Source organism: Lygodium microphyllum, chromosome 3, assembly GCF_053477565.2.
Source record: "Lygodium microphyllum isolate KBCC chromosome 3, Lygodium_microphyllum_v1.1.10, whole genome shotgun sequence".
NCBI lineage: Eukaryota > Viridiplantae > Streptophyta > Polypodiopsida > Schizaeales > Lygodiaceae > Lygodium > Lygodium microphyllum.
In genome coordinates this window covers 32,699,326-32,711,596 of record NC_141137.1, presented here as the reverse complement: position 1 = coordinate 32,711,596, position 12,271 = coordinate 32,699,326, and the positions used below count along the sequence as shown (strand labels likewise).

The 12,271-nt window shown below is 42.5% G+C and overlaps 1 protein-coding gene across 1 annotated transcript; it reads right to left on the bottom strand.

Annotated features, from left to right (window-relative positions):
* Positions 1 to 1,398: 1,398 nt before the first annotated feature.
* Positions 1,399 to 12,071, bottom strand: LOC148038203 (delta(7)-sterol-C5(6)-desaturase-like). Its single transcript, XM_087669877.1, has 4 exons — positions 11,786 to 12,071; positions 11,043 to 11,653; positions 10,458 to 10,763; positions 1,399 to 2,203 (listed from the first exon to the last, which is right to left on the bottom strand). The coding sequence occupies exons 2-4, from the start codon at positions 11,413 to 11,415 to the stop codon at positions 1,905 to 1,907; spliced, it is 978 nt and encodes a 325-aa protein (XP_087526003.1). The 5' UTR covers positions 11,416 to 11,653; positions 11,786 to 12,071; the 3' UTR covers positions 1,399 to 1,904.
* Between the last annotated feature and the right edge of the window lie 200 nt (positions 12,072 to 12,271).

The following is a 12,271-nucleotide window of genomic DNA, read 5'->3' as shown; positions in this document are numbered from 1 at the left end:
GAGATAATATAGTACATGAAAATAATACTAAGAATACTGAGAATTACAATCACATATTGCTTTGTGACATCCCACCTTGCCCATTTCATAAATGGTTCTACATCATCATCTAGAATTCATGGTTGGTTGCCAAGGTCTCTAACTCTCTTTGAACAAACTCGTAGTAGATTACATAATATGTAACCCTCAACTAATGGTGCGAATAGTGCTTACCTTTCATTTTTGTCATTGATCAATAAAAGATCCACCCATGTGTTGATCAACAAGTTTTCTTTTGCAACACAAGCCATTCATGCAATTGAAATGTTCAAGATTTGATCTTTACATGTAGAAGTGCCATGAACTCATACTTCCCTAGTATGCCTGCTTTATACTTAATTACATCCTAGAACATTAGGAAAATCTTCTAATTTGTTGACTTAAAATCTTCATCCTTTACATATGTCTACTTGAAGGTTCTTGTCCACATATAGGTGCTTAAAAGTCATAATACTCCATATTCTCTACTACATTGGAAGGCAATAGCCCTCTCTAAGATCAAATATTTGGGTTGCTCAAAAGAAAATGTCCACTATCTAGTATGTGGAAAGCATGGTGGTAGTACCACTTCAACAAAGCGAATCTCTTGTTGAACATTTGAATTTCTTTTCACATCAAGGTTTCCTTTCTCAATAGTCTATTAAAATGTTCTCATCAAGGAACTTGCATCTACACTTGAGTGCCATTGATTCTATTCCAAAATCATAAGAGATGTGGAGAAACCATAGTAGTACTTGAAAGTTTTGCATATTTCCACCATGTATATGTTCAAATGACATGCGCCTCCAAAATTCTGAGTGCTATCTCATCTTGGAAATAGAGAATGTGTCCCATGGAGGATGACTTTGGTTGCAAGACATCAAGCAAGTAGAGTCACTCCGTAGCATGACACTACTCATCTTGGAATCAATTCCCATATTTCTAATTTGGGAGTGGCATCAAACTCTCCTACAATGTTGTTCACACCAAGCAATGGCTTGTGAAAAATAAGTTGATTTGGGTTGCATGAAGTAGAGATCAAGAGTTGATGGAGAACAAGCAAGCTTTGAATGACCAACACAAACGTGCAAGTACTTAGATTCCAGATCAACAACGCATTGTATGCTTATAAGGCGGCACAAGGTTGTTTTATAATTTGCATATTCCTCCCTCCAAGCACCAACTAAACATACTATAATTACAAGGTGGCATAATCTTGTTTTATACCATAAATCAATGGCAGTGGTGCAGTCAATATTCATGCACATATGGGTTTGTAATCACAGTTCGGGTATAGATATTCATTCACCTGCTGCTTGCAAGCTACTCAACTCTCCTGATCCAGTATCTTTATCAATCAAGTATCTATAAAGACGTAAAAAGCATAGCAAGCACAAATTCACATGCTTAATAAAAGATCCTTGTTTCGAACTCACTGACATCTTTATGCAAGGTAACTCTTAAAAGGAGTGCACGCAGAACTCCTGTTCATCACTAAGAGCAGTGACCCACATGGAATTGTATCAGACTTTAAAATTGCAGGTCATACCTGTGATTTGTTTGGCCCTTTACACTCTTGCAGTGGTAAACATTCATCTGTCTCTTTTTACCTATGTCAGAATTGTTAACAAAGTGAAATAGAAGTAAAGATGAGTTTTGCTCCAGCTGCCACATCACATCCTTCAGAGACCTTGGCTCCTAAACCAATAGTAACACTTCTGATCACGGTGCCTATGCCTGTAGGATTCACATCCAAGACATAAAAATGTGCCATTAATGACCACAGTGGTCCTTGCATATCTGTTACAAGGCTCTGAAAAGCATTGCCTCTACTATATGAATACAGCATTGCGGGGCAGAAGGAAAAACCAGAAACCACTATCTTCTCAAGATGACTTCTTATGTTTACCAAACAGAGTGGGGTCTTGTAAGGTTCCAAACATCCAATCCATCCATATTGTGTAGTGGCCATAATTATGCCTGTATGTTGTATGGTGGATGGTATGATAGCCTGCACCCATGATTGGCCAAATATTTCCATGGATACAGTCATGAATATTGGTGGTCCAGACAGCCTCCAGAAATATGAGAGCAACATGAGTTATAAAGTGGGTCGGTATAAACAGAATTGCTATCACATGTGGACAGGCCTGCAGAATCCCATCCACTGGGTGAAATGCCAACCCTGCAACAGGACATGCACAGCCAAAGTTAGAACTTCATTTAACGTGTAAAACAGAGGTGATGGATGGAATATTACTATAATTGACATAGCTCGTAGTGTGGGCATCAAAGGGTAATATCTAGCTCAATCAGTGAGCTAAGAGGTCCAGGCCCCAATTAGAGCCTCCCCAGAAGAAAAATCAATCAATTTCATGTTTCAACCTTCTACTGAGGAAAATATTAGTTCAATATATCCATCACTACCTTACAAGCCTGATTGAATGTCTTCAATGATTGCAAACTACTTGCCTCCAGGCTAAAAGCGAGGATGCGAGTCTGAATGAAAGACAAGCTTAGCCAGTCATATGTGGATGAGTTTTCAATATCTCAAACAGCAAGATCTAGAAGTTCATCTCAATTGACAATCTGGAAACCCAATTCACAGCCTACCCAATAGTATGCAGTACTCTTCCAGAAAATATATAAAGTTGATGCCTACCCAATGATTGCCTTCTAGCCTAAAGGCTTCTCCACAAATCAATTTTCATGGGTGAATTGCCCAGAAATTTAAGATCACACTCAATTACTGCTCTTTGGCTCATATGAAGATCCTGTAACACTGCCTTGGATATTGCTAGAAAGAACAACTAATCTGCCTGGAGAACAAGCCTGGCCAACCTGCATAGCTGAGAATGTTTTTTCTGAAGCAAATCAAAGCAGAATCACTTAAATGGCAAGCCTCAGTAGGTTGAGGTTTCCAGACTGCAAATCTCCCTCAAAGTCGAGAGTAGGTCCACTTACAACCTGTTTTCCTCAAGGCTCAAGCCCACTAAGGGTGGGTTCAGAATGCCCAGACGACCTTCACTGGACAGGGTCATTCGGCAGCCACAGTAAAAAGCTACTGGTAAGCAAAAAAGCGGGCACAGACATGGTCTGACCAAGAACAAGATGGGCAAGAAACTTGTGAGGCCTAAACTTGCACTGTTTTATTGTTCTTGGTTTGTTTCAACCAACTGGCAGCCATTCAATTGTTTAAGTCAGAAGAGATCTGCCTTGTCGGAACACACAACAGACAGATGAAGCTTGGCTACCCTGTGGGTGAGTGACTACGCAATGGCCTACGATGATTCAGCAAATCTGACCATTATTCAACCCTGACTTTAATCAGTGTTGACCGAATTATCTAAAAGGTGAGTAGTTTATAGGTGAATGACTAGGCAATGTGAAAGAGTGGGGATAGACGGGTAGGACACAGGTTAGCATGGGAATACCCAATTATACTACGGGGTATATAAGGGTGTTGAGAGACCCAATTAGAGGGGAGTTTTTATCAATATTCAAGTCTCTTTTACCCTTCCTTCCAGCTTTCATGGCTTCCCTTCTCTTTCTTTCTCTTTTCTTGTATTTCTCTCTCTTCTGCTAGTCTCTCTCTCTCTTCTCTCATCTTCTTCCCCTTTCTATCTCCTCTCTATAGTCTCTTCCTTCTCTCCTTCTCTCTCCTAGGTCTCCTTCATTACAGTTGGTATCAGAGCTTAGATATTTGGTCCCTTCTTTCTTCTCTTTTCTCACATCCAATTCTTTTTTTTTTTTTAACTACTCAGACAAGTACAGCATGGACAGCAAGAGCTGTAAGCAGCAGTGATGGAGTACCACAGGGAGATGGCATCTTTCTTGAAGACCACGCAAGCTATGGCAAGATGCTAGGACAAATTGGATGCAAGGGGATAAGAATGGCAATTCGTTTTTAATCCCTAGTGAAAATTAAAAGGTAAACCTGTCAAGAAAGGACTCACAAGAGCTTCGCCATCGGCGACACTCATGGACCTTCCTCCCTCTTTCCTTTGCCCTTGCCAGTTTGCTTCTTCTTCTTCTCAAAGACAATTTCACCCATTGTAAGAACAAAGGATCTCAGAATAGCTGAAGTCACCGCCATAGCGCCTGTTGAACTTCTCCACCTGATTGGCATCCTAAAGGAAGACTGTCTCGTTGCCCTGATAGAAGGGATGGTTGCCCGACCAAACATCCACCACATACTTGGGCTACGTGCTGCAAGTCGTCATCACAAGCTCACCATTGCAGTAGACCTCAGCTTTGTTGTAGAACTTGGGGTGGATCCCCTCTTTCCTGCAGATCACCTTGTCGGGCTCTCTCTCAACCTCAATTGAAGCGGTGCCCGAGAAGAAGGTCGAGGATACTGAAGTGGATAAGTGACACATGCCTTCTTGTGGCTCATCTGAAGCCAAGGGATGCTCCTTCAGCCTGCGTGATCAGAGGGTTGAGAAGCTTTTGGCCTTGGTGAGAGCCTCACAATTTGCCAGATCTGGTACAGAACTCCACATCATAATCGTCTTCATCCTCTTCTATGATTTCTTGTATTGCACAATCCATAGACCTTGTGATTCAAGATCGATTGGGTTTCTTGACCTCTTCCAACAACTACTATGTGGTAAGGCTTAGCGTGTGGCCAAGCCCTCTGATGAATTTGTTAGAGGGAGTGACAGATTGATGCTGATTCCCCTTTATCTCAATGTGTGGTGATACACGAAAGCTCTTTGATGCAATAACTCCCTTTGGGAGCTGTTGACCAGGTCCTGCACATGTGAAGGATGCAACCAGGGTACCAGGAAGGTTTTGAGCAGCACGCTCCATGCATTGTCTATGTCTTGTCGACATTCAGACCTGCAATCTATACCCCTGCTACCATCACTTCTGCTTATGCTTCTTCCCAGGTCTGGTTCAGTGTACCTATTGGCCCACTCCTGTTTGAAACCAAACCAGATGCTTCCCTTTTATCCGTTGTCTTGTAATCTTCAGCATAAAAATTACTCCTAGAGCCTCTTGGACTTCCTTTATTTGGCAGCAGTAACTGTCCATTGTTTAGCTCTGCTGGTTCACAAGGCGGGTTCAAATCAATCTCTGTGTATACACCAGGAGGATCTGCACTTGTGGTACAGGAAAAATAAGGAGGTTTATTCTGCCCAACTAGGCTTCCTAGTTCTATGTCATAATCTTGAGACATGTCAAATGGAGGCTCAAAAGCCTGAAGCATGTTTAGGATGAAGCAAAAATTTGCAGACATACACCTTACTTCTTCATACTTTTTGGGGAGATGAGACAGAAGCTCCTTTTGGGCAAGTCGAAGTTTGTTATATGATCTCTCCCACTGTGCTACATCTTGCTCCATGGCATTTGCATAGTTGAGGTAGGCGCTAATGACTCTTGTGAGAGACTTGATTTCAAGCACCTCCTCCACTTTGCTCATAGCTCTATCCATGGCATACTGAGACAGAAGACCATGTGCAGAATTTGGGATTTTTGTGCAAATTACTGGTATTTGTAATGAAATTGATTGCTTGACATGAACATGTCCAGAACTCAAAAACAAAGAATTGCCTCAATTCTGATATGGGGGTATGGATGCTTGGCTTCCATCAAAAGATCATGTATGCGGGCAAGATTGAACTTCACATCAGATGTCATACTAATGTGATGAACAAGGCATGATCTATTTGGATCAGAGTACACACCAGACAACATATGATGGCATGCAATTGTGCAGGCTTGGAATCCCAATGTGCTATCCTGCATGTATCACAACAAGCATCCCTGTAGCCAGCCAATTCTGAATATTTTCTGATTAAAGAGGACAAGGAGGAGTATTCTTCAGTGATTTCTTCACTTTGCTGCTACATGAAGATACGGATTTCACTAGAGGATTCTTAAGCTAAGCAGCATATTTGATCATCAATAGAGAATGCTTAAAGATAGAGAACACAAACTGCAAACTGGAGCCTCTGACTAGCTCATTTGACATGTTGACAGTGTCAGTGTTAGACATGGGAGTGCATGAGGTGTTTTGATGCTAATTGATCTATGGATGTGGTATACTTATGCCTCAAAGATTATATCATAATTGTAAAGGATATTGACACATTTGACTTTTTTTTGCAATGACACTTATGGTGACACTCATATGCTCATGCTGACATTGAGATGTCTATGAACTTGTCTATGTTGGCAATTATGTGCCCGTATTTGGCAGTGATACTTATGTGGTCATGAGATGATCATGTTAGACAAGGTTATGCTCTTATTGGCAATGCATTTGGCCATGGTGGCAATGGTTTGGATCATATTAGCAGCGACTTTCAACCCACAATGATTTACAGGACAACTTGCAACTCATAAAAGGCTTATACATGCTGCTGTAGACTTCCACAGGTGTTTACAAAGCTACTTGTGGATTGAAGAAGTATTTGCAAGCCTCCCAGGGTGCTCATAGGTCTCCCAAAGATCCTCATTCAGTTTGATAAGTTGGTTAGACCCTACAGGGTATCGACTATTCAAAACAGGCCTCTCACAGTTGTAAACAGGGTGCTGGACTGCACAGTTCAGCCATGCATTTCTTATTACAGAATTTTCTATATAAGACCTGTTATTGCATACCTATGCTCTTTGCGTAGAGGGCATCGATATCTTCGACTAGAGCTAGAAAGCTCCCCAATCGGAGCTCCCATTGGAGAGTTACAGCCACTTTTGTGTGCAGTGGTCCTACGGGACAGGCTGCAGTCCCCTTCAGTACAGCCACAAAAAGTTGTTCACAATCAATTCTAAATATTTTGTCATAAAATTTTTTGCATAGGTTCATAGAGGGCACTCTTCCCTCCGTTGTGAACTAGAAAGTTCCCCGATCAAAGCTCCCTAACTCCAGATATTGCAGTTTTTGTGGCAGGGGGTCTGGTGAACAGCACCTAGTATGGCAGGTCATAAGGGTAAAGCCAAGGCCCAAGAGGACTTACAGTGCGAGATCAGAGATTCCTCTGCATCTATGAATGATCCTAGCTCCACCCAAGAGGATCGTGAAGACATGCTTGAAGAAGGTGCCCCCGAGACGGACAATTTTGCTATGCTTAACAACACACTATGCCAACATGAGACCCATCATGCTGAGCGGCATCGAGAGCTGGAACACCGCCATAGGGAGATGGAAAACCACCAAGATCAGCGTCGTAGCGAGATGATGGCTAAGATGGACTTGCTCGTAAAGCGCATGGGCACCCTCATCTCCACCCTATCACCCTCCTCGGCTCGGCCCAAGGAGCATGGTCCTCCCCGTGAGACCAACCGCCCTCCCCCCTTGGAGACAGGACATGGCCAACAAGATTTTGGTAGCACCCATGGCTTCTCCCATAGCACCTATGAGCTGGGTGAGCCCTCTATGTGACATGATGAACCCATCCTCCCATCACCCGTGACGAACCCTTCCAACCCATCCTTGGGACAGCATTTCCTCCGTAGTGGAAACTATATGCAAGGACAAAATGCAAATTTTGGGCAGCAAGGCCCTAATGCAGGTACGCATGGGCAACATGCACATGGTAATGTGCAGCATGCACATGGCAGTTTGGGGCCTTGATGTTCAATTTGGTTCGCATGTATTGCATGGGCAGCATGGAAATTTTGGGCAACAAGGCCCTAATGCAAGTGCACATGGGCAGCATGCACATGGTAATGGGCAACATGCACATGGCAGTTTTGGGCAGCAAGGCCCCAATGTTCAATTTGGTTCGCATGTATTGCATGGGCAGCATGGAAATTTTGGGCAGCAAGGCCCTAATAATCAATTTGGCCCACATGTAATGCATGGGCAGCATGGCACCCAAGGACATTTTGGTCAACAAGGCATGTATGGGCATTCTCACAGACATTATGAGTACCATGACCATTGGCATGGGTTCGATGTGCAAAGGCAAGTGCATACGCCTACTTACGGTCAACGTGCATATGATAATTGTGAATATTTTAAGCAACATGCATCTAATGACTATGTATGTTCTTATGAGCTACATTCTGGTCACATACATGGACAACCATCTAGACAGCACTGTGTACATGGACAACATCATGCAAATGTATACGAGTATGTACATGGGGAGCAACATCATTATCAGCAACGGAGTGCTCGATATCATCAATCACTTGATCATTACTATAAGCAACATGCGCATCCTTATGAGCCATATGATACTTCTCAAGGACGATGCCATGATGAGAGCATCTCACTGCTGCAGGCTCATGAGCAGGTGTCCCATCGGCCCAAGGCCCTTAACTTTGAATGCCCAGTAGTAGCCATGCATGTGGAATTCATGGACATGAAATACCTAGGGATTGATATAGTGAATCCTGTAGTAATTCTAGCCTCATCTACTCCAGCTCGACTTGGCCTAGTGGTTCCCAATGAGTTTATGGACAAGTCAATGCATGCTACCGTATGGGTCGGTAAGGATCTTGTGCCACCATCAGTGCTTGAAGATGACACCATGAATTACTTCTATGATACAGCGGATGCATTGGATCACAATTATCCTTTCGACCCCGGTGGTAGTACGGTGACCTATGCTTGTATGGATGCCCCTTGTGGTCTTGATACTTATTATGTAGGCTATCCATTTGATCCCCGGGAACCGAATGGTCTTGGAAAGCCCTACCCGATCAGCATTTCACCAGTGAAGTTCTTTCCCTACTTTAAGGGTGCAATTCTGACTAAGCAGTAGCTAAATTTGCCCTAGTCTGCACTAAAGACAGCACACTATTTCAAAACAGTTTTTACCTTGCACTAATGACAGTCAAGTGTCACCTATATGGCTTGAAAGCATGCTTCGTGAGCTTCGTTTTGACATATCACACACCTCAATCGAAGCTGCCCATAGGATGTTATGACCAGTTTTCTTCAACAGGCCTGTTCTGGACAGCATGCTGTCCACTGTTTGTCAGCCCCTAATTGTCAAGAATTGGAGGCCAAACTCATACGCTATCAACTTGCACATGTCGTATACATCATATACACATTTGTATACCCCAATGAGATTGTACTTTCCCATACCTATATTCTCCTTTGTAATGCTGAGCAGAGTAGTACTCTGCAAACCCCCCCCCCCCCCCTTCTGTTGTGAGCCATAAGTCCTCTTTTTGTTTTTGAGGGCAAAAACCTTCGGGTTGGGATGGAATATAAAGGAGTGGGAATAGACGGGTAGGACACGAGTTAGCATGGGAATACCCAATTATACTGACGGGGTATAAAAGGTGTTGAGAGACCCAATTAGAGGGGAGTTTTTATCAATATTCAAATCTCTTTTACCCTTCCTTCCAGCTTCATGGCTTCCCTTCTCTTTCTCTCTCTTTTCCTGTCTTTCTCTCTCTTCTGCTAGTCTTTCTCTCTCTTCTACTCTCATCTTCTTCCCCTTTCTATCTCCTCTCTGCAGTCTCTTCCTTCTCTCCTTCTCTCTCCTAGGTCTCCTTCATTACAGGCAATCAGCGCCTCTTTTGAATTACAAAATGCAACCTAGCTACATTCTCAGAAAATTGTGATACCTTGTACTAGGGTTCTCATTTCCTGGCCGATAGGCTAACATATACAGCTACATTGTCATGTGGATAAACCATGATTCATCATTACAAGAACATATCTTCTGAATGTCCATTCTGGCTACTCACAACTTGCAAAAAGCATGTTAGCAGTCTGAATATTTTAATGCTTTCAGGAGCAATCAATTTTTGGTAAGCATAAACATGTCAAAGTCAAATTCTACTGACTCCTGCACTCCTTTGGAGCGCAAGCTATGCTAGAGGACCAAAGCTGCACCAAAGTAGTGCAGAAAAACCTCACAAAACAAACAAAACAAGGATGCTGGGTGCATCCAAAAGCATGGTAATATTAAAAAACCCTACTTCCTTTTAGCATAAGCTGTACTCAACTGCTGCATTCAGGGCTTCAAATATATGCAGCATAAACTTTGGATGCATTAAGGCAGGTCAAGAAAATGGCAAGAAATATCTTTCACATTTATTGATGGACACAAACATCTAACAAATTCGTAAGTGTTAACTGCAAACAGTACATAGACTCTTAATGCATCCAAAAGCATGTTAATCATACAAAACTCATCCTTCCCTAAAGGATAAACTGTGTTTCAGTGGTAAATAAACTGTGGATGCATCAAGGCATCGAACAAACACCACATAACGCTACATAAACTGTGGATGCATTAAGGTAAGGTAAGACAAACCATAACATCTTTCACAACTACACAAAGAGCTACCAAATTTGTAATTGTTACCTGCAAACAGTACACAGAGTCTGAACGCATCTGAAAGCATGCCAATATTTAAGAATTTCCATTTCTATTTGCTACATAAACTGTGGATGCACTGGGTAACTTAAGACAATGCCATGAGACATTTGTAATGCAAACATCTGACAACCCTGTAGGTTTTACCTGCAAACGGCGATAGAGTGTTCTCTTTGTTGTAAATATGGTGTGTTGCATGTAGCCATTTGTAGAGGGGTCTGCAATCATGCAAACCCCTATGCATCCAATAAATGCCAAACTCTACTACCACAAGGTAAACTATCGACCATGCAATGTAGTGAAGCAATCCAACATGGCTGATATTAGGATAACACTTAGTCCAGCCTTGTTCAATCATGTATTCTGATGCTGTAGGCAAGGAAACATATAAAGGCATAGCCTGCATGCTCACCCAAATCTGTAAAAGGATAGGCTCTTTGGAGGGCATCCCGCCTGCAAATTTTGGATGACAAAAGGATCTGAGAATTTCTGAATCATAAATGGTTTCACTGACAGAAATGGTGCGAAGAAACAGACAAATTCTTTTCATGAAATTAGCTTCAATTTCTTTTAGCCCTCTGAAGGAGCTTTCCCTTAACAATTTTGTGCATGCACAAATGAAGACAGATCTGCGATTATTGAAGTGAACAGATGCCTGCAAAAATAACTTATATTGAACACAAATCAACGGAAACGGAAAACATGATAACATAATTTCTGCGGCAAAATTACCCTCCGGGAAATACACATGCTTTTTCCAATAGTAGATGTACCAACACCAGAGACCGCCTGCCACAAAGTATAAGATGACCCCGGCAATGTAATTCCTCAGCCATGTCTGGGCGGTGTGCGGGATTGGGGACCGCCACTTTGCAGGGAGGAAGAGGTCCAAGACCAAATCGTTGTACCAGGATGTTTGTTCCACGAAGTAGTTCAAAGGGTCTTTGGTCAGGCAAGGGAGGGGTAATGATGTGCTGGAAGAATTGGGCTGATCCGAATTGATGGGGAGGGGGTCTAGGATCGGTGATGAGGAAGAAAGATGGAGGAATATGAAAGGGAGGAGAATGATGAAGATTGGATAGTAGGCAGGTATTTGAGAGGCCATGGATGCTGGACCACTAACCGTGTGTGTACGCGTTCGTTCTGCTTTTGCAGAGACTGGGCAATGGCTCTGATGCTGAAACTATGTTTGAATTCCTTACGTACAAGGATAGAGACAATATCCCCAAAATCATGACTCGCCTAAATTGAAATGGGGATTGGGCTGAAGGTTAAAAGGCTATGGCTATGAATGTTGTAACAGCAATGTGTTCTTCATCTGATGCAGAGCAGCGAATGGGAAACTGCGTGTAAGAGGAGAAATGAGGTTAGGCCATGTCGCGGATAGAGGGCATTCTTTCTGTTTGTGCACAGATTGGGAAAGGACCTGCATGTGCCGTTCTTGAACGAAAGGACAGAAGATACAAAAGACTCACAGAAGCGGCCTGCTAGAAGAGAAGCAGGCGGACGAAACATGCTCGAATCCAAGACCATGTAATAATGGGCTGTGCTTGGTTGTTTTCTGTTTGTTATTTACTTTCGATCTTCTTCTTCTTCGGAACCTAATTGACACGAACCAGATCTGTCTATTTATTATTAATTTACGGCCTATTTGTGGACACGAAGATCTATTTGAGGAGTTGCAGGAACGAGAATAAATAATCTGGAAATAAATTCTCTCCCCTGAAAACCATTCACAAACCGTTGGCTGTACGTAGCACACAGACAGAAACACACACACAAACTTTGCCGTGCAGTGTTCATTTTTGAAGGGCTAGTCCGTATTTTCTCCCGAAGGTCTAGACCTCTATGATCTTGCCCTTCCACTTGAAGGTCACTTTTTAAAATATGGCCTTCGAATTATGTGTGTAATAAATATTACCTTTCAAAATCTAAACCTTGTGCAAATAAGCTTTTTAATC